Source organism: Cavia porcellus, unplaced genomic scaffold, assembly GCF_034190915.1.
Source record: "Cavia porcellus strain 051 isolate PalLab524CR breed Dunkin Hartley unplaced genomic scaffold, mCavPor4.1 scaffold_25, whole genome shotgun sequence".
Taxonomy (NCBI): Eukaryota; Metazoa; Chordata; class Mammalia; order Rodentia; family Caviidae; genus Cavia; species Cavia porcellus.
Window position 1 is genome coordinate 16,391,054 of NW_026947508.1, and position 24,834 is coordinate 16,415,887.

Below are 24,834 nucleotides of genomic sequence, written 5' to 3' on the forward strand. Positions count from 1 at the left end.
GTTCATGAATTAAAGTGTAAATTATAAATGCCAAGTGTAAATTATAAATTGCAAAGGGCCCTTAAACAGGTACAGAGTGCTGGAACCCAGCCTAGTACAGGACAGGGAGGTGGTGTGTTGGGAGCCGCAGCCCCGAGCCCGGTCGCCTCACTTGGCGGACGTGAGGCCTGTAGTAAAGAGTAAAGCCTGAGGTAGATTACCCCTCCCATCGAGCACGTTAGTTTCCTGCTTACCGCGTAAGCAACCCGCTCAACAATATAGTCTGCCTGGCAACTGATGATGTTAGCCAATCAGCTTGCCTTGCTTACTTTAACATGATTGGACACTGTATCCGTATATATACTGGTGCCACCCCTGGGGGGGAAGAAGAAGCCCGGAAGTAGAAGCCCAGAAGGAGCCGCGGGGAGCGGACCAAAGGAGGCTTCGGCTGGGAGCGATCCCAGGGCAGGCTGTACGGAGAAGGAAAATAAAAGAAAAGGTTGTCCACTGCCAGACTTTGTCGTGTGTCCTTCCTGCCGGCCAGGAGCGACATCGACATTTGGTGGCCTGCACGGGGACTGATCACCCCCGAGACGTGACAGCGGACAACGCTCCAGTACAGAGCTGCAAGACAGGTGAGTTGGGGATAAGCCTGGGCTCTGGGTGGCGCGCACCTACAGGGCTTTTAGACTCCCCTCAGGCTCACGCGTAAGTGGCGGATTCCTTGGGCCTCACGCGGTGAGTAACATATTAAAAGATGGGAAACATGCTAGGTAGCAACACTAAGAGCGAGGGTGGTTGTGGAGAAAGCTCTCAAGAGCTTACAAAAGTACGCAGGGTATTTGAGCAGGCCCAGTCGGGGAGCTCCCGAGAGGGGCCCGTCAAGGGGAACAAAGATGCTAAGGAGAAGGACGGGGCTCTAGCCTCGGAGTCGTCTGACTCCGAGGACGAGGGAAAGTTGAATGGCAAGGAGGCCAAAGAGACCAGCTGTCAGGAGCCTAAGTCGCTCGATAAGGAGTCGCAGGGTTCTTTCCCAGCGTTGCGCCGTGAATTGCGCTCCGCTCAACTTGGTCTGCGGAGGAGTAGAGAGCTCCTGAGCGCTCCCCGGCGCGAGAGGGAGGCGAAGCCTTCCGCCCCACCTTGGGGGCTGTTCCCGGAGGCGATCCCTCGCCCGGGAGCTCCCTCCCCTTTCGCCAGAACAGGAAGTGATGCACGGGCCCCCATTTTCCGCCCAATCATGGCCGCCGTCTTATGCTCCGCCGCCGGCGGGTCGGTATTTTTACAGGCGGCTTTGGCAGGGGGGACGTTTGTCTCATGAGGTACATCCACCACCTGGGATAGATAGTGGCCCCTACGGGATATTTCCTGTACAAGTAGCTATGGGCCAGGGACGTAATGCATGGGAGCCTTTTGAGATAAAGCAGATTAGAGAACTTAAAAATGCAGTTACAACCTTTGGGCCGACTGCGCCTTACACCATTGCCATGCTGGAGAACCTGTCTTCTGGGCCCCTCACCCCCGCGGACTGGATTCAGCTGGCAAAGGCGTGTCTGCCCTCGGGTAGTTACCTGGATTGGCGAGCCTGGTACGCAGAGTTCTCTGCAGAGCAGGCTGAGAGAAACGCCAGTCGGGGAAACTGGGGGTGGAACAAGGAAATGCTTATGGGAGAAGGTCGGCACGCTGATGATCAGACTCAGTTCCCCGGCGCTGTCTATGAACAAATCAACGCCATAGGGCTCCGCGCCTGGAAGCAGGTAAGTGGTGCCGGAACAGCCTCCTTGTGTCTTTCAAAAATAATTCAGGGTACCACAGAGCCATTTGTTGACTTTGTGGCCCGAATGCAAGATGCTGCCGATAAGATATTTTCTGATCCGGGAGTGGCTCGACCGCTGGTAAGGCAGCTGATTTTTGAGCAATGTACAAAGGAGTGCAAGGCAGCGATAGCTCCTCATAAGAACAAGGACCTCAACGCCTGGATTAGGATATGTAGAGAGATAGGGGGGCCGCTCTCCAACTCGGGAGTGGCTGCTCTCCTGGCCGCGGCTGTACAGCAGAGGGGACCTCGCGGGTTAGAAGGGGAATGTAAGGCTAAAGGGTGTTTTGCCTGCGGGGAGCCAGGACACATTAAACGTCATTGCCCAAACAATGCAGATGCTAGGCCTCGTCCTAGGAATGAAGAACCATATGTTTGTGGGCGATGCAAGAGGGGATCACACAAAGCTGAGGAGTGTAGGTCGGTCTTTGATGCTCAGGGCAACCGTATTTGTGGACGAGATGCTAGAGGGCCAAAAAACGGCCAGAGGGGGCCCCCTTCACAGGCGGGCCCCCGCCCCAGAGACAGGACAGCTCAGGATGGCAGCCTTCAACAAGGGCCACCCCTGGGTCAGCAGGTGTGGACCTCAGTGTCGCCTCCAGACTTATATTAGTGCCTGACATGGGTGTTCAAGTGGTTGAAACCACCTTTAAGGGACCGTTACCCGAAAATTCCGTGGGTCTGGTGATCGGGAGATCCTCCACGGCCCTTCGGGGTCTCATAGTAGTCCCGGGGGTCATAGACTCAGACTACACAGGACGGCCATATTTACATATACCAAATTCAGATCTCAAACCCCTGTTCGACCTTCTAAAGGGAGACCCAGATATAGCCTCCCACAGGAGGCTCACTCCTGAGGCAAGAGCTGCCTTACAGAGAGTGGAAAAAGCCTTAGGTGGGGCTACCTTACACAGAATTGAACCAGGGCGACCCTTTGATGTCTGTTTGCTACAGACTAGTCTACAGCCCACAGCGGTGATTTGGCAGAAAGGACCATTACTGTGGATACACCCTAAGGTCTCACCTGCAAAAGTCATAGAGCATTACCCGGAGGCAGTCGCTTCATTGGCCCTTGAAGCGCATGATAGAGCTGTCCAACATTTTGGCTCAGGACCACAAGCCATCCGAGTACCCTATACCGCCAGCCAGATCAAGACCCTGGCTGCCTGCATAGATACATGGGCCATTCTGAGATGTGTTTTCCATGGGGATATAAACAATCAATACCCTAAAGACCCTATCTTGTCATTTGTCACTCAGCACCCTATAATTTTTCCAAAGGTTACTGCCTCTGAGCCATTAGTCCCAGCAACTACAATATACACAGATGGCTCCAAGACGGGGATAGGCGCCTATGTGATCCTAGGCAAGCCCCCGGTTACCATACAATTTGAACCTGATCAGCCTCAGGTGGTGGAACTGCAGATCGTTAAAATGATTCTTGAACGGTTCTCAGAAGCCATTAATATTGTCTCCGATTCTAGGTATGTGGTCAATGCTATGCAAGTGCTTGAGACTGCCGGTTTAATTAGATCCACTTCCACAGTGGCTGGGCTGTTCCTGTCTATCCAGACATTGCTTCAGAACAGACACCATAAGGTCTTCACCACCCACATAAGAGCACATACATCCCTGCCGGGGCCCATGGCACAGGGGAATGCGGCTGCTGATACTGCCACTCGCCCGTTATGGATTTTTACCTTACTAACACCAATCGAGCGAGCCCGTGCCTTCCATGATAAGTTTCATGTCAACGCCAGGACACTAGCAAACCATTTCCATGTTTCCAGAGCAGATGCACGAGATATCGTGCGACTATGTGACTCCTGTGCCACATACAAACCTGCCATACCGATGGGAGTAAACCCTCGAGGTTTGATCCCTGGTGATGTTTGGCAGATGGACATCACACATATACAGGAGTTTGGGACTCTTAAATATGTTCATGTTTCCACAGACACCTGTTCTCACGTCATATTCGCAACAGCAGAAACAGGTGAAAAAGTGTCTAATGTGATCAATCATTGCCTGGCGGCTTGGGCCGCATGGGGCAAACCAAAAATATTAAAAACTGATAATGGACCAGCCTATATAGGCAAAGCCTTCAATGAGTTCTGCAAAATGATGGAGGTTCAATTAAAACATGGTATCCCATACAATCCCCAAGGTCAAGGAATCATTGAGAGGGCTCATAGAAGCCTCAAAGAAATTTTACAAAAACAAAAAGGGGGAGTAGGCCAAGGCCTGGCCCCAAAGGCACGATTATCCATGGCACTATTCACACACAATTTTTTAAATTTAAATAATGATAATTGCTCCCCAGCCGTGGAGCACTGCAACCCTTCCCCCAACCATAAAGGGTGGGTGAAGTGGAAAGATGTCCTGACAGGACAATGGATGGGCCCGGATCCAGCTGGAACCGAGGCGCGGTTTGTGTTTTCCCACAGGAATCGGGACGAGAACCACTGTGGGTACCGGAGAGACTGACACGGGCGACAAAGCCCTCGACTGAAGATCAGACCTGCCCTACCGGAGATCCATCACAGACCAACCAACAAGATGAATAGAAATAGCGGTAGCCCGAAATGGACAAGAAGATCCTCAGGCATATGCATGGCTCGCTCGCCTAGCCTACGACCGAGTCTAGGGGTGGTGAGCTTCCCACACTCCTCCTCTAAAAAATTATGACATAGCTGGGTAGGAGAGTCAATGACGGGTAAGAGCGTACTCCCCCGGTGCGACTCAACCTAAGCCAGGCCCTACCCAATCCTGCACGTAAGCCGCTGGACTGTTAGATGCTGCCCAGGTCTAAATTTCTCTCCGAGGGGATTTCTTTACGGAGAGGAAATGAGTGCAAGCTTGTGTGCATCCAGGTTCCGTCCAGTTTGTGCCTGGCCCTAGAAAAAGGACGAGGGCCTCAGGGCCTTGGCAGACCATGGGACGGCCGACCAGGGTCTAAGCCAAGGACCTACGGTGGGCCTACGCATAGGGCATAAGCCTCTGCACCCAGTCCAGGAGGGGCTACGATGCGCACATTTATAAAAAAAAATAAAAAAGGGGGAGATGTTGGGAGCCGCAGCCCCGAGCCCGGTCGCCTCACTTGGCGGACGTGAGGCCTGTAGTAAAGAGTAAAGCCTGAGGTAGATTACCCCTCCCATCGAGCACGTTAGTTTCCTGCTTACCGCGTAAGCAACCCGCTCAACAATATAGTCTGCCTGGCAACTGATGATGTTAGCCAATCAGCTTGCCTTGCTTACTTTAACATGATTGGACACTGTATCCGTATATATACTGGTGCCACCCCTGGGGGGGAAGAAGAAGCCCGGAAGTAGAAGCCCAGAAGGAGCCGCGGGGAGCGGACCAAAGGAGGCTTCGGCTGGGAGCGATCCCAGGGCAGGCTGTACGGAGAAGGAAAATAAAAGAAAAGGTTGTCCACTGCCAGACTTTGTCGTGTGTCCTTCCTGCCGGCCAGGAGCGACATCGACAGTGGTGTAAGCCAGTGGCTAAAAGCCCAGCCACTAGGGTGGCGCTGTCACTGATGACATCTTGGCAAGTGATGGACCTCTCTGGACTCTCTGTCCTCATCTATGATACAAGGACAGCAGCAGGGCCATTATCTACCCTGGAAATGGACCTGGCTTTATTTCTTGTCACCTGAGGCAGGCGCTCACTCCCTGCACAGGGTCTGCACTGCTGTGTGCCAGGAGGGGTTCTAGGGGCAGGGGACACAGTGGTGAACCCCACAAATGAGTATTTCTGTCCTCACAGAGATCACTTACTAGTGTGGGGAGAAAGGAAGATAAAACAAAGGATCTGAGTATATATAGACTACAAGGAGCCAACAAGGAGGGCCGAAGAGAGGGCCCATGGGGGTTAGGTGGACAGGAAGTCCTCTTTTCAAAGGAATGTGTGAAGAAAGGGGAGGAGCCACAAGATGGGAGCTGATGGGAGAAGATGGGTCTAGGAGAGAAGTGGCAACTGCAAAGGCCCTGAGGCAGAAGTGTGCTCTCAGAAATGACAGATGGCAAATGCAGGTGTCAGAGCAGGGAGTGTCTTTCATCTTACTCTATGTCTGCCAGGCCCAGAGGCACACAGCTCCTCAGTCAGGACTCTCTCTCTCTGTGACTAAGAGTCCTGGAGAGGTAGATTCGGGTCCAAGAGTGTACCCTGTGCCAAGTGAGGGTACTTGTAACCAGAGGGACAGGGCTGGGCTCTTGGGTGCTGGGCGGTGGGGCTCTGTGGGCCAGAGCATGTGTAGGGGCCGTGAGCTCAGCCACAGAGGCCCCTTGTGAGCCAGCACAGAGGCTCATTGAGAGTCCCCCCACCCTGGGCCCTGGCCTCGGCCCACGGCTCAGGGCGGGCGAGGAGTCCGGGCCTCTGCCCAGGAATGCGGCTGCTCCGGGGAGGGGGCTGAAGTACCACAAAGCCCTTTTCTAGTGGGACCTGGGAAGGGCACAGACCTTGCGGCCCGAGCCTACCCGCTTTTCTCAGACCAGCGGGGCAGGTCAGGGCAAGTGCATGGTCTCCAGCCTGTGCTGCTGCCCTGTGAGGGCCTGGGGGCTGGAGTGGAAGAAGGTGAGGCTCACGGGGTTCAGAAAGCACCGTGGAGCTGAAGGCGCTCAGCCCTGGCCAACTCTCTTTTACCTGGCCCCGACCCTCCCAGGAGAGCATCTGAGGCCAGAGGCTGGAAGGTGAGGCGAGGGCCACTCTCCAGCGGGGAGTGGGTAGACACACCCACCTAGCCTAGTCCTGCCACCCCAAGTCCTGCTGCCTGTCCCTGCTCAGCAGAACTTGTCACACCCCGAGCTCTGTCTCCAGGTCAGGATCTCTCTGGGTCCCTGGGCGGGCCAGGGTCAGCCTGTCCTCAGGTGGAGACTCCAGGGCTTTGTTTCCTAAGGAGTAATGTCTTCCCTTAGCCTCACAAGGAGCCCCTGGGGAGGGACCACAGGGTCCCAGCCACAGGATTTCCATCTGTAGTATGGGATGGGGCATGGGCAGAGGCTGCTCTGGCCCAGATGACAGGGAGGTGTCTCTGAGCCCCCTGGGTATAGCTGGGAAGAGGAGGCCAGTAAGAAAGGACAACACAGGATGAGCTGAAGAGAGGTGGAGGGGACGGTGGTCCTACCCTGGTCTGCACCTGGCCCCTGACCAAGGGGAGACTCCTGGTCACCCTGGGGTGGGCCTGAGCCTGCAGAGGGTGAAAAGAGACAGAGACGGCAAGGAGATGGCGAGAAGCACAGACACTGAGACAAACAGAGACAAGGAAACAGCGAGACGTGGGGAGATGAACACAGGCAGGGGGAGAGGGAGGAAGAGGGAGAGAGAGAGAGAGAGAGAGAGAGAGAGAGAGAGAGAGGTGCAACCAGAGCGAGAAGAGTGGGCAAGGCAGAAAGTGACAGGACAGGAGAGGCGGCAGGGAGGTGGAAGGGGCCCCGGAAGGGGAGCAGATCACATGCCAGGCAGGGCGCTGACACGCAGAGCCGGGGAGCACAGCCCCGGCTTGGAGGGGAGGGCCAGGGGCTCGGCTCAGGATGGCCCGCCAAGGTCAGGACAGCCCTGCCTGGCCAGGGCGCAGAGGGTACCGTTCTGGGCTTTACAGGGGGCACGGGGACCTGGGGGGTCAGGAAGACACACCTGTTGCCTCCTAGCTGACATTTAGCCCAGCTGGCCAGATGTGCCTCAAAGGCCGCTGACAGGGCCAGGCTTGGGCCTGGAGATCTAGACCAGCTTCTTCCCGCACATCAGCCACTTGCAACAGAAGCCAGGGTCCTGGCCTTGGGTCCCTCAGCTGCTGTCCCCAGCCCCTTTCTTCCCTCATCCCTGGCCTCCCAGATGCTTATCAAGAAGGAAGGGCTAAGCGGGACCACTCAGAGAGGGCAGAGAGCACAACTGCCCAGCTGCCCGCAGGAGGGAACCTCAATGCTTCTGAATGGACAGGGAGGACTAGAGCAGGGCCTCTGCAGGCAGGCCAGGCTCAGCAGGAGGAGCACAGGCCACTCTAGGAGGTGAGAAGTATCCCTCAGATTCACTTGACACTTCCACTCGTGGATCTTACCTGGTTCCCAGACTCCCTGTACCCTGCACCAACTGCCTTAAGGGAAAATTTAGGCAGAGGCCTAGGAGGTCATGGTCAGGACCAAGCTACCCCTGCCCAACCCTCCTGCCAGCACTGGCCTAGTTAGGATGCCCCGACCCACACTAGCTTGGGGGAAATGACCCTAGTCCTGGGGAAGCCTGGTTACACTGAATGCCAGGCAGCTGGTGGCTCAGTCCCCATCAGAACTCAGCTACTTGTGTCTACTGCTCCCAGCCCCGAGCTTATGATAAAGGCAGACACAGATTCTAGCCATCCTCAATGTCCACACAACTGTCACTTGGCAGATAAGAGACCATCTCCACTTCTAATAGCCTTCGGCAGACCCAAAGAGCTCTGGAGGTGCCCAGCCCAGGAGATGGGCTCCATGTGACTCAGAGGCCTGCTGTGGGGCTAAACAGGGCTATGGGATGCCCATAGAAACTTACCCATCTGGAAATCCCCACTGCCCAGGTCCCCGCTGCCCAGCTCATCTGCAAATAAAAGAAGATTTTTTTTTCATCAATAATACTTGTTGAGTGCCCAGTGGGTTTCAGGCACTGTGGGGGTCCCCGACCCAGAGTGGGGCAGGGTCAGGCAGGTACAGAATGGTTGTCCTCTTTGCCCATACTTCAGGAGGGTAGCCTGTAAATGCCAGCTTGGAAACAGCCATTAGAGAGGATGTGGATCAGGCCATGGACACCACGGACTCATCAGGTCAGACTGGCCACCCAGTGAGACAGGAGCAGGCAGAGCAGAAGGATGGGGAGTCATCCTGTACTCTGTACTACCAGCCACTGTCCCTGTTGGTCTCAACAATCCTGGGCAGCAAAGAGGCGGTGTGGCCACCCCAAGTCACACAAGGTTTAATGGCAGATGCCGGGCACCAGGACCAGGGCTGAGGCACAGTGGTCCGCTTCTTTTCCTTTATTTTTTTCCCCAGTACAGAGGGAGTGGTGACCCGAAGCCCTTTGTATTTTCTATTTTGACAAAATAGTCTTGCTAAATTGCCTGTGCTGGCCTTGAATTTGTGACCCTTCTTCCTCAATCTCCTGAGTAGCTGTAATTACAGGAGTTACGGTGCAGATATAAGATGTCCCCTGAAGTCTCGTGTGCACAGCAGTGCACAGAAGGTGATGGGATCACAAGGGTTCTAACTTCACCCATAGATTCATCCACTCATGATGGCACTGCTGGAGGGGATGGAAATGTAGGAGGTGGGGCCAAATAGGATGTCCCTGGGGATGCAGCTTTGAAGGGACTATTTTGTCTCTGGCCCTTTCCTCTCTGGCTGCCTTGCTCTCTTTGCTTCCTGGGGGTTGCCGTGAGGTGGTTGCTTTGCTCCAGCGCACACACACTTCCTGATGTGATGATCTGCTTCACCGCAGGCCTGGAGGCAATGGAGCCTCTGAAATCCTTGCTGGTGTGAGCCAAAATAAGTCCTTCCTCCTTTAAGTGGACCAGGGATGAAAGACCAGCGTGACAGTCACACACCACCACTGGCAAAGCTCATCAGTCTTGGGGCACCACCTGGGATGAGCTTCACAAGCCTCCTGAAGGGCCAGCGGGAAGAACCATGATCCCTACCCTACCCTACACGGAACCTGCAACTCACCCCCAGATGCATCGTCAGCCAGCAAGTCCTCGTCGTCTGAAAGGTACGAGTAGCTCCAGCCGGCCCTGCCCGCTGCAACAGTCTCCGTGTCCTCAGGCAGTGACGGGCCATCATATGCCCTCAGCCCTTGAGTCACCTGTAGGGGACAGCAGAGCCAAATCAAGTTACATGTCCAGCTCCCACCAAGCCCCAGGGCTCTTCCCCTCATGGGAATAGTGGGGTACCAAGAGTCCCACCCCAAAAATATAGTGGTTAAACTAGACTTAGTTTGGCTAAGAGAGCCAGGGTGTGTTTGACTGTTTCTGACTCAGTTTCCCCAAATCTCATGAGCTCCTGGAGGCCTCAGGCTCTAAACCTTGATATTCAAAATAAAGCAGACGAGCAAATAAAAATCACTGTGATAATAATGATTCCTTTTTCTTTGGTGAAGGGAAGGGACAGTTAAAACAGGATGAATCAGTGGGCAGACAGACCAGGCATTCAAGGGGTGACCTGGGCCAGCAAACCCGGGGGCCACAGGCAGGTGGAAGGGTGGCCAGCGGTAGCATGGAGGGGACACAGGTGGAAAATGAGGCAATGTAGTCTAGGGTGCTGCCTCCAACAGCAGCCTTGCCCCAGCCCATGCTGGTCACCTCCTTTTGCCTCAGTCTGGCCTTCAAGCCTCCAGGCCACCGGGGACATATTTCACTGGGCTGGAGAGTGAGCCTGGGCACCAGCGGCCACAGTGACAGGGCTCTCGGCCCAGAGCCCAGCAGCTGGGCTGAATGGGGCAGCAGAGGCTCCATGTGACCTCAGGCTAATGCTGAGTCCAGCTGGGCACTTGTCCCTGGAGGGGCTCCGGGACCCTGCAGGCAAGCTGACACTGCTACAGACGCCTTTCTCAGGTGTGGGGTGGGCACCCTTGGACAAGGTGGAGATATTTCCCAAGGAGTTTCCCAGGGAACTTAGAGAAAAACAAACACAGGGAAGTCTGGGGGTGCATGAGGCCGCAAGCACCGGGCAGATCCAGCAACATCCTCAGCAATGTCCAGATGTCCAGGAACTGGGCCCACAGGCCTGGCCTGGCCTCCTCCAAGCAGCCCAGCCAGGCCTGGGGGAAATGGGCTGGGTTGTGAAAACCAAAGCTGGAGGCTACATAAAGCATGAGGCCACAGGAAGAGCAAAACGGAAGAACCAAGTGTCCCACTCCAAGTGTCCCACTCTATACCGGTCACTCCTCACGCCTCTGGCCTTCTCCCGTGTACCCGCCGTGGTCCCTTTTCGGGAACAGCCCTCCTCCGCCTGTCTGCAGGGCCAACTCCTGCTCACCCTTCAAGGCTCAGCTTGAAATCACCCTCTAAGTGCCGAGGGGCAAAAAGGCACAGGTGACATGGGTGACCTCAGACTACGCACTCCTTGAGTCCATCTGGGGGGGAAACAGCTCACACAAAGTGATGAGCAGTTTGCTGAGCCCAGGGTCAGGCTGAGGTGACCAGAAAGGGGTGCAAAGGAAGCCTTTGGGTGCCCTCTCATGCTTACTACTGACCTACACACTTCCAGTACCACATTGCATTGTGGGAAATCCACACCCCAATGAAGAGGAGGAGAAACTCTCAGCCCAGGTTGGGTCTGGTTACTGCCCACACCTTACTCCCTGCTGTGACCTGATGCCCCTTCTCCCAGTCCATGGGCAGCACCTTCTGCTCTCCCCACCACACAACTGCCTGGCCTTGTCTTGAGTGGTGGCCATGTCTACCTGTGTGGCTTAAGAACCTCCAAGGCTGGAGAAAAACACTGATTCTGGGGCCTCTTCTCCAAGTCCCTGAGGCAGATTCTCACCCATGGTCAGATGGTTATTGCTGTGCAGGTCCAGGTCATTCTGACAGCCATCAACAAGACCTAGACTTGGGCAACCGACGCCTTCCCTGGCTAGGAGCAGAGGGCCAGCTTCCCACTGGCTGGAGGGTGTGTCCTGACCAGGCCCTGATTGATTTAAGGGGAGTACGAGACTAGGGCTGGTACAGGGCCCCTGACTTTGAGCTGAAGTTGTCTGAGGGGACTAGCTGTATGTCATTGCCACCTCTTTCCTCTCCCCATGCAAGCAAGGCCTTGGAGGCCAAACACCGGGATGGAGATTCCTGGCACCCCCTAGACAACGCTGTCAGGAAAGGAAACCCTGGTGGTGAGCAAAGTCCAGAGCTTTTCCCAGGGAAGGGGGGGAGACTGGGACCAGACAGGAAATAGCAAAGTGAGAGCCAACATGGAAAAAATGCCAGGAACACACATCTGCAGTGAGGGGGAAAGAGAATCCAGAGCACATCAGGGCCTGGTCAGAAGTCCCCCCGCAATTCCAGGAACCCCAGGCTGTGGGCCTTCCTGATGCCAGCCTGCCCTTGCTTACAGCCCTCCCCTCAAGGTCCCGGGATGCAAGGTCAGCTCAGGGTCTGCATCAGGGGCCGAGTCAACCCCAGCAGAGACTTCATGCATTAAGAGCTGAAGATCAAAAGGTCCCAACAGCTGCATTTCACATCTGAGCGGGGAGAAGGAGCCAGAGGGGAGGGAAAGGGCTCCCGGAAAGAGCGGTGAGGAGTTTAAGACTTGACCATAGAAGGGAACTTGGACCAGACTGGAAAAGTCCAGGATCAAACCGGAGACACGAAGAGCTGGTGTGCAATGAGCACTTACTATGTCCAGGGCTCCTGCTCCAGGCAGCTAAGCCATAAGGAAGGGGAGGTGCAGCAGAGGGTCTGGTCTGTCACTTTCTTGAAGATGGGACTTGAACCCAGGGCCTAATTCTCACCCAGCATTATCTGTCCTCATCACACTGAAGTTTAAAGAGCAGCTCCTCTTATCTGAGCCAACAAAGACCCCCTGAGGTGGCTGAGCAGCTGTGAATGTCCTTGTGCACAGTGGAGGGAACTGAGGCTTGGAGGTCACCAGGGGTGGACACCCTACTTCCAGCCCTCTGCTCCCCAGGAATGAAGGCAGGGCTGGACCGGATCTCCAGGCTGGCCAGGAACCCTAGGCAGAGGGCAGTACCAAGAAGTCCAGCTAGTACTGCCCCATCTCTAACCTGACCAAGGGTGGCCCCGAGGGATGTCCGAGCTGGTGGCAGCCTGGGTCCATGCGGCGCGTGTCTCAGGTCCCAAGGAGGGACACCGGTGGCTCCAAGGTCAGAGCCAGAAATAGAACCCAGGCTTCCTGCCCTCCAGCCCCTGACCGGCTGTGAGGGAGCCAGGCTTCCTCTCAGAGGAACCCAGTACTTTAGGCAGACGTTGGAGCCGGATGGCGGGGCCCCAGGAGGAGGGGCTGGAAGGAGACCTGGCCCAGCTAGGAAGGAGCCAAGCTGAGGGGATTTTCCAGACCCTGTAGGTTCCTGGGGAGTGTGGGGGTGGCTGACTCACACACAGGGCAAGGCAGAGATTCTGTTCTGACATGCTGGAAACAATTGCTAGAGGCAGGGATGTGGGCAGGGTGGTCCCCGATGCCAGGTGGGGCCCGACAGGCAGCGTACCAGACAGGCCCTTCTGGGAGGCACCCGCTCCGAGCTGGGGGTGTCCAGGCCCTCTTAGTGAGGATGAGGCGCACAGAGGGGGAGCTCTGGACCCTAGTCTTGTGGAGACTTGGGGGACAAGAGATCCCTCAGAGGCTGATCCCTCTTTTCTGGTCTGCACAAGCCTGCAGAGGGAGCCAAGGAGAGCCAGGGTAGCTCTCAGCCTGGCAGCGACAGCTGACACATTAGAGAGCACACAGCAGGGCGGGGGGGGGGGGAGAGGCACAGGTACAGATGGGTCTGAGGTTTGGAGACCACAAGGCACAGGACTTGCAAAGGTTATGCGTACAGATAAAGAGTTTCTGGGGTTGCTAAAATCAAAGCTGGTGGCTGATGGAAGCACAGTGAAGAAATGACACTAAGAAGAGATGGCTCTAACTGACTGTACCGATGCACACCTATAACACGAGCTACCTGGGAGGCTGAGGCAGGAAAATTACAGGTTCAAGGGTAACCTGAGCAACTTAGGAAGACTCTCCCATCCAAGTACTAACCAGGCCCAACTCTGCTTAGCTTCCGAGATCAGACAAGATCGGGCGCATTCAGGGTAGTATGGCCGTAGACCAACTTAGGAAGACTCTATCTCAAATAAAATAAACTAAAAAAGGCTGAGGGTGTATCTCAGTGGTAGAGCACCCCTGCGTCCAATTCCCAGCGCCACAAAAACGGTCGGAGGCAAACTCCCCCAGGGCTCTCTCCTACAGCAAGCCAGGTGCACAGATCACACGGGCACCTCAATTCCTCCTCGCAGCAGCATGGGCATGGACCCTGTCATGAGGACGCCAGCACCCTCTGCAAAAAGGGAGGCCCAAAGAGCCCTGAAAGCCAACTTGTTTAATACAAAAATATTTCTAGCAATTTTATTTGGCACCAAGTCCTGTCCTGAACTGGCACAAGCTATTAATAGCTCGCTGAGGGTACCTGGGCGCAGACTCACACGTCTGACTGCAGCTACACTCATGCTGGTTGTCGAGAGCTGCCCTGGATCCCACTGGGACTGTCACATTACAGCTGGCACCGCATCCCACTGGGACCGTCACATCACAGCTGGCACGTGCTCTGCATCATTTTTCTCAAACTCGAAAACTTTCGGGTTCCCAACCATGTCTTTCAGGTCAGGGATCATCAGCTTGCGCTGTTATTATTTCTATTTTATGGCTGAGGAAACTGAGCCTCATCTTTAGAAATGGGAGCAAGTAGGACAGGAGCTCAGTGAGGCGCTCTGTTCATATTAGGTGCTCAATAAGGGTTAAAATGACTCCAGAGCAGAGGGATGGGTATAGCTGAGGGGTGAGGCACAGGGTGGGGTGCAGGCTCAGGCCTGGCAGCACCACCTTGTCTGGGATGAAAGGAGAGGTCTTGGCCCAAGGCTGTGGGGGCAGACGAAGCTGTGCTGGCTGGACAACAGAGCTAAGTCCTAAGGCTTCGGCTCTGTGCCAGCTCTGAGGCTGACTCTGGGACCCTCACCTCCAGGGCTCTGCACTCCAGAGACATTCTTCACATGCCTGGCGCAGCCCGGCCCACGCCCTCCCTCCCTGCGTGGCCTGGGCCTGGGGCTCAGCCCCTACCCCCACAGCTGGGCAGGAAGGTCTGAGCACCACGGGGTCCCTGGGGTGGCTGCAGCTGCCCAGGGCAAGGCTCCAGGCATCTGGGGCCGGAGTGAGCTCACCTCATCAACATCCAGAGACCGCGTGGAGGCGCGGGGTGGGGTGGGGAGGCAGACAATCCTGACTGCCCACCTGCCTCCTACCACCACTGTTCACGACCCACCACCCCCAAACTCTAGAGCTGGATGTGTCCCCAAACGAGTCCCCTCACTCTGTGCTCTGACAAAGCCTTGTAGATAGCCCCCAAAACAAATGCTTTCCCTGCTCTGCTCCAACCCAGGCTCCAGACTCATGGGTCAAGGTGCCCAACCCCACCCCCAACTGCTCAGTGCCCATCCACGGGCAGCAGACGGCAAAGGGCAAGGAATCTGTCGGGGCAGCACTTTGCTGTGCAAACTGCCAGGGGCGGCGAGCCCGACACAAAGGCCAGAAGGCCTTTAATCCCCTGGCGGTCTGAGAGGGGCGCCGGGCCGGAAAGGAGGTGGCTGTGGCCTCCTCTGGCATGCCTGTATGCCCGTGCCACTCAGGAGGCTTGCCAGCTTCTCAGACTGGGGCCCCAAGACAGCAGCTCCTTTGCCAGCCAGTCAACCAGGAAGAATACTGATCCCCAAATTAAGGAGAAGGGTTGACACTCAAGTGCCACGGTGTGCCAGCTGATGAGTTAAGGTCTTTATGAGGCTTGTGTCACTTAAACCCACACCAGTATCATGAGGTGGATATTGGTGGCAGCTTATCTTATGGGTAAGGAAACAAGGATCAGAGAGGTACAGTTATCTGTCCAAGGTCACATAGCTAAGGTGACAGAAATTGTGTTTGAAACCGTGACTCTGGCTGAGACTCCCGTACTCTGACAGTTAAGTGGCACAGCTGCCAGCAGGCCTCTGCTTCTGACCTGTGACATCTGTTTTCTGAAAGGTGGGACCAAGAAAAGATCTGGAAAATTGTACTGAGTCAAGGCCCAGAGGGAGCACAGAGCAGTCTGAGGAGGGCCAGGGTTTACAGCACACCCTGGGAGCAGAAGTTCCTAGACCCAGCACTGCCCTGAACTCACCACAGGGCAGGACCCTGGCCCCCTTCCTTACTGCAAACTTTAGTGAGTCCTCACTCTACGTGCTGGGCATCCACACCCACAGTCTCCATGCATACGCCACACAAGGCCACCAGGAAGGCGGTGGCTTCTGTTTTGGTCACTGCCGTGTCTCCACAACAGAAAGCACACAGTAAGCACTCAGTGTGAGACAGATGCAGGAATTAACTTGCTCAGCCACTCCGCGGCGGCCACGAGCCAATCTGACCAAGTTTGAAAAGGGAAAGTAACAACTTGTCTGCGATCCTACTGGTAGGAAGGACAGAAGGACCTCGGGGCTTTGGTTTCCCATTGACAAAATCGATGCCACAATTTTCCTGAGACTCAGCTCCTGCCTGGTGCCAGGGGATGGAGGAGATGGTCACGTGATCCTTGAAAGCCACTCTGGGACCGGGTCCCACCTGCGTGGGTCCTCTCAACTGTGAAATGGGAGTAAAGCACTCAGCAGGGCTCCTGAAGCCATGCAGCCTGTCCCCAGGGGGCCCAGGGGTGGTCACTGCCCTAGGGCTCCTCCAGTGTAGCTGGGGTAACACCCAATGCAGACTGCTTCTGCCTCTGACCAGGCAGAAGGCAAGCTGAGTCTCAGGAGATTGGTCTGATGGAACAGAAGAGCAGGATTCTGTGATCAGTCACACACCTGGTTTCAGGCTACCTCTGCCACCATCTAGCTGGCCAGCCTCAGCTTCCTTATCCCCTAAAAGAAATCAGCAGTCAGACCTGCTCCATAAGGTACAATTCAGGGCTCTTTGGTCTCCGGTCACCAAGCACCTACCATGCTGGGTCAGGGATGCAACAGTGAAGCAGACAGACTGGGAACTCCGAGTTCCCGGGGCCAGGGGTCGCAGACCATGGAGACAGAGCAGTGTGAGACAATGCTGGAGAGGCAGGATGGGCCTGGAGAGCTGAGGTGGGGTCCCTCACTTAGCAAGGGAGACTGGGGAAGCGGCCCACATGGGCTTTTCCACCGTAAGTGCTGGGTTCTCAGTTACATCATTAAGCTGGTGCTTGGTACAGAGGCCAAGTCGCTCCAGTGCTCCCCAGAGTCAGTCTCCATACTTTCCTATGGCCCTGTGGGCACCCCAAGAATGGACCTCCTCTGGCAGCCAGACATAGTGAGGACACAGGAAGCCACCCGGAAATGACCCTGCCTCAGCCAGAGGCCAGGAGGGGTAGGAGCAGCTTCCGGGCTGAGCTGCCCAGCATGGGGTTGAATATTATCTGCCCAGCACTGCAGATGCCATCCACACCTGTGGTGTTCACAGGGCACCTCCTGCCTGAAGCCTGGCCAGCTCCTCTGGTTCTCTGACTTGGGGCCCACCATGTCTGTGGGGCTTCAAGGCTACTCCAACCTCTCCGGGCTGCACACAACCACTTATTTCACCAGTGAAGCCCCCAGTGCAGTGCCAGGCCTGTGGAAGAGGATGGGGAGAATCCTCCACAACTTTTTATTGAAATGAGACACCACTAACAACAATGATCACTCCCTAAACCAATCACGTTAGGCCTAACTGCCCCTGATTCATGGCAGGGTAGGAAGGAAAGTCCTACTGGGCCCAGCCAAGTTCTGTGATCTGTTTTGCACACACAGTCTTTCTTCAGTGTCCTTTGCTCTGCTCTCCCTACCCACTACTTCTAGTCACATTCATCACAGAACTGGAGCACAGCAGGACTCTTTGCACCTCAGGGTCTTTGCACTTGCTGTGTCCCCTGCCTGGACACTGGTCCGGGTATTCCATTCGTCACTTCCTCTCTTCCTCCAGTTTTTGCTCAAATGTTGTATTTCAGAGAGGCATCCAGACCTCATTCGAGGCCTGGAATCTGCTAAGTTCTCTTTCACTCCCCTCCTCCTGCTTCACTGCCCTCCACTGCATACCATCAGCTGTTAGTTCATACCATATTTATGTGTTTATCAGTTTGTCTCCCCTCCTAGAAGGTAAGTTCCTTGAAGGCAGGAACTTTGTAAATTTTGCTATTTCCCCAGCAGCTGGCACATGGTAGGTACTCAAAAAAAAAATTTATTATGTTAATGAGTGAATGGTGTTTACAATTGAGAAGACTGAAGCTCAGAGAGCTGCCTTGCCCACAGTCACAGAGTTGTAAGGCCCAGGACTTGAACCCAAGATCCCTTGGTTCCAAACTTAGAAGGACATTTGACACTACCTGCTCCCACCATGTTTCTGGTCACCAATGCTGGGGCTTTCTTGTAAAAGGTCCATCCTAGTGTGGGGCTAGGGTTCAAGAAACTTCCATGGTCACTGTAAAGTATCCTAGAGGGGTGGCTGGGACCTCTAGGGCCACCAGTTCCAAGGCTCATTCCAGGGCCTTGCGCAAGACAAGACAGCCAGGCGGCTGGGCCTCTGTGACTGGCTCAGAACTCACTCCCAAAGGCATCAGCAGCAGAAAAAAACAGGCTGGAGCTGCAGCCTGACAGCTGTGGCCTAGGAGGCTGGGCTGGCTGCCCCCAGGGCTTCCCTCCTCATCTGCTTCCTGGGGCAGGATGACCTGGAAGTGAGAGGAAGGGCCGTTCCTTCTGAAGTGTCCCTGTGCCCCCGTCATGACCAATGTCCACTCCAGAGCACAGGAACAGGCAGGGGATGGTCCTGCAGATGAACACCGCAGGGAAGACCAGTTAAGCAAAGCTGAGCTGGTCCCCTAAGTCCTAAACGTCTCCACTTCCGTGAAGAGAGAAAAGGTAACCATTAGTGCTTCCTAAACTTGCTGAACTGAGAGCCTTTTCTTCACACAAAGCTCTTAGGTCTAGAGTTCCACTCCACACATTTTGAAAACATTCGCCCCTAACCGGCCACCTTTCCATCAGCAAGCTGCAGAAAAGGCTTCAAATATAGGATCTGCTGCTTCTGCCTACGCTACCCAAAGGGTTTTCAAGAAGGGCTCGTAGAGCCAGGGATATGGCTCAGGGGTGTAAGAGCCTGCTTGGCCAGCACAAGGTTATAAGTTTGATTCTTGGTACAAAAAAAAAAAAAGTGTACAAAAAGGGTTCATGAAGACAGAAAACCATTTTCTTAGACAAGCAAAGCAGGCCGGGTGACAGGATCTGTCCAGGCCCTGCAGAGGAGGGAGCCAGCTCATGCTGAGGCTCAGTGGGACATGGAGGGATGCGCACAGGGTGGTGGTCTGCCAGATGGATGCTGGACCATGGGCATGAGGTCAGGGTCCCAGCTCACCCCTCCGTCGGGCTGGTCCCTAGGTGACAGGTTGGGTCTGTCTGTTCTCAGCAGTCTCAGGACCACTCTAGAGAGGGGATAAGGGGGAAGTTGGGAACAGCCAGACTTTTGTTCCCACCCCCAAACTCTCTTCAAATCAAAAAAATCTATCATTTTCTATTTTCCATGCTGGTCTTTCGCACAATGAGTCTGGTCCAGCACCCTGAGCAGCCTGTGAGGCCATGAGCCAGCCGTTTCCCCTCTTTGTGTCTGTTTCCTATCTGTGAAATGGGCTTGATGATTCACAGTACAGGCATCCTTCTTGATCTGTGGATTCGACCAACCACGGGTTGGAAATAGTTGGGAGCAAATGACATCTAAATTGAACATGTACAGACCTTTTCCTCTTGTCACTCCCTGAACAATACAGCCCCACAGCCATTCATATTGTGTTGGATATGATTCAGTATCCAGAAACGAGGGCAGGTGTAGGTTACACACCGACAAGTACTGCACCACTCAGGGTTTTTATATCCATGGAGCTCTTGGAATCCATCCTCACTGGCACCAAGAGACTACTGTAAAAATGTCTACCTGGTCGTCATCGGGAAGATTCACTAAAACATAAAACAACATTCCGGGAGGCTGAGGCAGGATAGACTTAGTGAGACTGTGCCTCAAAATAAAAAAATAAGTAAATACGTAAAAATCCAAAAAAGCATAAAATGATCCCAACAGCACCAGCACACAGTGAGCAGCGCCTCTGCTGTTGTCATTACCAGCCAGATGCACTGGCTTAAGTTTCAAAGCCATCCATTTTGAGGGCCTCGAAGGTTCCCTCTGCTTTGACGTTTTTAACTCGTTGAAATGCTAGAACGGTAAGATTCTGAAACTCTAGGCTGTGACATCCATCAGCAAAAGCAGAGAACGGCAAAGTCAGGACGAGATGAGCCACAGGAGCCAGATGTCGGGGAACAGGGAGTGACGGAGGGTCATTACTGTCACCATCTTTAGTTACTCACTCCTGTCTCCCCTCCCAGCCGGGTCCAGGCAGCTTCCAAGATGCGTGCACAACAGCAAGAGCGAGTTAACTAAATACACGTCAGGAGCACTCGGGCAGGGCAGATGGACAAGCCTGCAGCGAGGCGACTGGACAGACAGCAGGTGTAATCTCTGAGATCCGTGAGTGGGTTGACTCATGGGGCTCTGAGCCTTCCAGCAGCCAATGGGAAGAAGCGAACCTGCCCGGGTCCCGAGTCCCACAAGGTAAAAAACAAGCCACTGCTTAGAAGAGAGAGACACAACTATGCCTGATACACAGGGCAGGGACTGCCCTGAGAGACGAGGCCTGCCTGGCCCCCTTCTTGGCCTGTTAGCGGGACTGACATCCCCTCTGAGCCCACTGACCGTGATCCTTAGAGGTTAAGGCCAGGGCAGATTGCAGTGATGAAAGATCCCATGAAAGATCTGGATCAAAGATTTCAGGGAGGCTGGAAGGGAGTTGAGGGGGCCCCGCCTTGCCCCAGCATCCCTGGGCTGGGCAGGATTACCCATTGCTCTCCAAGCTCTAGCACTGCCAGTGCCCAAAATAGCCAGAGCAGGGAGGATGCCAGGAGCCTCGGGCAGGACCTGGTAAAGCCTGCCCACAGAAGGGCCCAGCTGGCCAATGCACATGCACACCCCTGGCACACAAAGGGACACCTTCACCTGGGAGCCCCCCACCCCTCGGGTCCTCCCCGAAGCTGCACGTTGCTCATGCAGTACAGAACCCAGGCTGCTGTCCCACCCACCACAGGCAGCCTTCCAGCTAGTGGCAGAGCCACGGGGAACAGTCTTCACAGAAACACCGCCGGCACCTTATAGGGAAGTGCCCAGACCTCCCGCTCCAGCCTCTCTCTCAGCCCAGGCCAAGACAATGGGGACTATTCTGGGCTGCCTGGGGTATTTAAAGCTCTGGCTGGCCCCTGTCCCTAGGGACAAGAGACCCTGCCCCCTGTAAGACCTTCCTGAAATTGTTACAGCTCAGACCAAAGCAGCTATATCCTTAATGTCCCCAATCTCTCCTGATGAGCCCTGCAGGACTCAGCACCACAGCTGCCTCCTCCAGGAAGCCCACGACACACCGAGATGCAACACCGCGGTAAACTCCCCCCAAAGAGCCATGTCATAAGCTCTTGCTCTGCGGTTTTCTGGGTCCCTGCATTTTCACTGCAGCACGTGGTTAACAATCCCAGGGTGTGCACAGCACTTAAGCGGCTTTGGCGGAGCCTAGGGCCTTTACATTGAACCATAACCCTAGATCTTCATTTTATTTTTCTGAGACAAGGTTTCACTATGCAGGTCAGGCTGGCCCTGAGCTCACTTTGTAGCCCAGCCTGGTCTCAAACTTGCTACGATCCTCCTGCCTCAGCCTTCAGAATGCTGGGATTACAGGCATGCACCACCACGTCCGGCACAGATCTTTATATTTTATTTTGAGACAAGGTCTTGCTGAATCTCTAAATTGTCAGGCTGGGCTTGAACTTGTGATGCTCCTCTGCCTCAGCCTCCTGCAGTGCTGGCATCACAAGTGTAAGCCACCCAGCATACCCAGCTAAGGACAGGAATTTGGTCTGTTTTGTCACTGCCCTCTTTTGAGCACCTGGCACTGAGTAGGCACCAAATAAATAATTGCTGACTGGTACAAACACGTGTGGAATGCGTATGGTGCCCCCAGAGAACCACCCAGAGGCCTGCTGCACAGAGGCGCTAACACTGATAATCCACCTGCTCTCGTCGGGAGCACGGAGACCATGTCACACCCTAGGCTAAGTACTTTATATTGATAAGCTGTTCATCTGATTCAGCAACCCCAAGAGGTTAACAGTGTTATTATCCTAGGTTACAGGCAAGAAAATCAAAGTCTCACTCCTTGGAGTTAAGCAGCTTGCCAAGGTCCTGAAACTACTCAATGGCCAAGCTGGGAATCTAACTCAAGAAGCCCTCAGCATCTATCACTGCGTATAAAAAAGGACCTAGAAGAAAGGATCAGGGAAAAGCCTGGCTGGGTGCTGGGAGTCAGGAGCCCCTGTTTAGCTCCTAAGTAGCTGTGTACTAGGCTGGGTGCTGTGTACTGGGGCTGAGTGGTGCTGGGAATCAGGAGCATGTTTAGCTGTTAAGTAGTTATGTATACTAGGAGTTGAAGCCAGGTCCTTTGCATTGAGCTACGCACCCAGACCTTTTTAAAAATTTTTACTTTGAGACAGGTTCTCATGAAGTCACTGAATTGCCATGGCTAGGGTTGAATTTTGAATCCTTCTGCCTCAGCCTCCCACGGTGCTGAGATCATAGGCATGCACTACCACATTAAGTTTGTGTGATTTTGAACAAATCATACGGCCTCTCTGACTTTGTTTTCCCTTCCATAAAGACAGAGCACTCATTCCCGCGGCTTCAGATCTTCAGTAGGATCAAAGGAACTAAAGGATGTGCTCATGTCCTCCGCTCAGCCCCGAGCCCTCCCCAGGGCACTGCTGGGAAGGACGGTGGGAAGGCTCAGGGAGGAGGACGTGCCCAGTGCGGGCTCTGGACAATGCTCTGCAGCTGCTCACCACAGCTGGGGAGAGTCCAGGCCAGGCCCAGGCCAGGGGATAAGGGGCAGCTGGGAAGTCACCTCTGTCCTTCTGTGTCACCCTTCCCTGCTGACAGCTGCTGGGACTTCAGGGCAAGGTCCCCTCAATGGGCAGGGACAGGGTATGTGGAGGAGGGAGCTGGTCAGGGTCATCTCAGTCCTCACGCTGCTGTCCACCCCCCATCCCTTCACCCAGAGGGCTGTGAGCCCAACATGCCATTACTGAGCTGGACTCCCAGGCCCCAGGGCAGGCAGCAGGCAGGGCAAGGGTCCCAGGAGACCCCAGTGGCTTTCCTTTCCTGTGCACAGCTCCCTTGCAGGCCCTGCGAGATACCCCTCCCCCGGAGTCCATGAGCTTGGCCACTCCAGCCCACACGCTTTCTGAACTCTCATACACCCATAAATACAACTGACCATATTTTCTGAAGCAAAGGAACCTTTGAACAAAGGTATTTCTCAGCGACTTCCAAGTGTCAGAGGCAGCCTGGGAGATGTAGTCTAGATGGAGCAGTATTCAGATTTCTAGAACATACTAATAGTCTTTTGGGAAGACTAGTATATTTGAGCCGGGCATGGGGGTGCACGCCTGTAATCCTAAAACTCAGGAGACTGAGGCAGATGAATTGCTGTGAATTCCAGGACAGCCTGAGCTACACAGTGAGTTCAAGGCCAGCCTAAACTATATAGCGAGAGCCTGTCTCAAAAAACAAAACACCCAAAAATAAATGGAAATAAAAATGACCACCTCACTAGGCTGCTGTGACAGTGCCACAGATCAATGTAAGTGCTTAACGTACTTAAATTAAATCTAAGTGTCACCTCTTCCCCTTCTTCCTTTCCCACTACACCCATCCCAAGTTAACCACCAAAAGTGAGCCCTCTAGAACCCCATGGAGAACAGTCCCTTCCCCCAGATTTTCAATAAGCTGCCAAGGAACATGGCCACAGAAAGTTCCAATGCATTCCTGGGTCCTGGGCCACCAGGGCTGGAAGGGATCCGCTAGCCCAATACTCTTACTCATCAGAAGGGGAAACCAAGGCCCAGGGAGAGAAGTGAGATGCCCTGGGTTCAAATCCTGCCTCTGACACCCCTGACTGTTGGGGACCTTCCATGTGAGCCTTGTTAAGCCTCCCCAGCCTGCGGTGTTGACACAGGGTGCAGCTGCACAGGTCAGGCAGCTGTCAGAACAGGAGAGGAAGAGGAGCATCCAACCCTGCCCCAGACCCCCTGGCTGCCAACACAGGACTTTGTCTCCTTGGAAACAGGGACTCCCTGTGGCCAGGACAAGGTGTCACATCGATGAGGACTCTGGGAGGGTGCCTGTAGGTGAGATCTTTGTTAGGGGCCAATTGGAGCCTGAGACTCCAGTCTGAATCTCTGGGACCTACAGGCGATCCCCGCTTACTCCAGGGAGGGCAAACATTTCAGAGTTAGCAATGATATAAACAACCCACTGTGGCACCCCTGCCGTAGGTTCACCACCCCTGCTCTAGCCTGTCCCCAAGCGGGAGACAGACAGGCCCAGCCGAGGAGATGGCAGAGGGCTGGCAGGCCAGGGGTGCGTGTCCTTGGCAGGCGTGCTCTGCCTCCCCAGGACTCGGGTTACCGGAAATGATAAATCTCTCTGCCGCCTGTCACCTCTGACCAGGAATGTCTGCTGCTGAGGGCACATCCTGTCCACCTGCCCCTAGACAGCCTGGGGACAGTGGGCACCTCGGCCCACCCTCTGCTCCCTGCCACTCTGGGTCTCCCTAGCCGAGAGCAGCTCCTTCATTCAAGTGCAGTGTGTGCTGCTGCAAAGGGCAATCACAGGAGAAAGGGGCAGGGCTGGACTCAAATGCTACTTTTTTTTTTCTACCGGGGAACCGAACTCACAACCTCGTGCTTGCCAGGCAGGCACTTACACCACTGAGCTTTATGCCCAGCCCTGCTACTTCCTTTCGTGCATGGGTTCTGAGCGGCCTGTTTGGGTGCAGGTGCTGCTCCTGTGAACCCAACCGAGGAGGTAGCACTGAGACCTGGTGGCCTAGCTAGGTTGGCAGCCTGACTCTGCCACCCGTGAATTCCAGATGGGTAGCACTATGCAGGTCACTGCAGCACCTCCCAGCCCTCCTGTGAAATTCACAGCACTGACGCGCGGGTCGCTAAGTGATGGGTGGGCCCAGAAGTGGGATCAGGCTGTGGGAAGCATTGGGAAGGAGTAGGGTAGACGACCAGGAGCTGTCATGGGGACAGGGCATCTCTGCCCTCCTGGGACCGACACTCTACTGAGAATCAGATGGACCCTAAATCAATACCTCAAATGGCGAGTGTGCTAGAGAGAAAACCAGTAAGGGGAGGAGGATGAGGACGG

The 24,834-nt window shown here is 54.8% G+C and overlaps 1 protein-coding gene across 3 annotated transcripts in view; it reads right to left on the reverse strand.

The window, feature by feature from the left end:
- The window catches only part of Hspg2 (heparan sulfate proteoglycan 2), a 96,815-nt gene that overhangs the window by 56,211 nt on the left and 15,770 nt on the right, over positions 1-24,834 (reverse strand). For all 3 annotated transcript variants that reach the window (XM_063235712.1, XM_013153872.2, XM_013153871.2), the window contains exons 2-3: positions 9,481-9,616; positions 8,315-8,359 (exon numbers count right to left, since the gene is read on the reverse strand). In XM_063235712.1, coding sequence (XP_063091782.1) covers positions 8,315-8,359; positions 9,481-9,616 — 181 coding nt within the window. The remainder of the gene's footprint in view (positions 1-8,314; positions 8,360-9,480; positions 9,617-24,834) is intronic.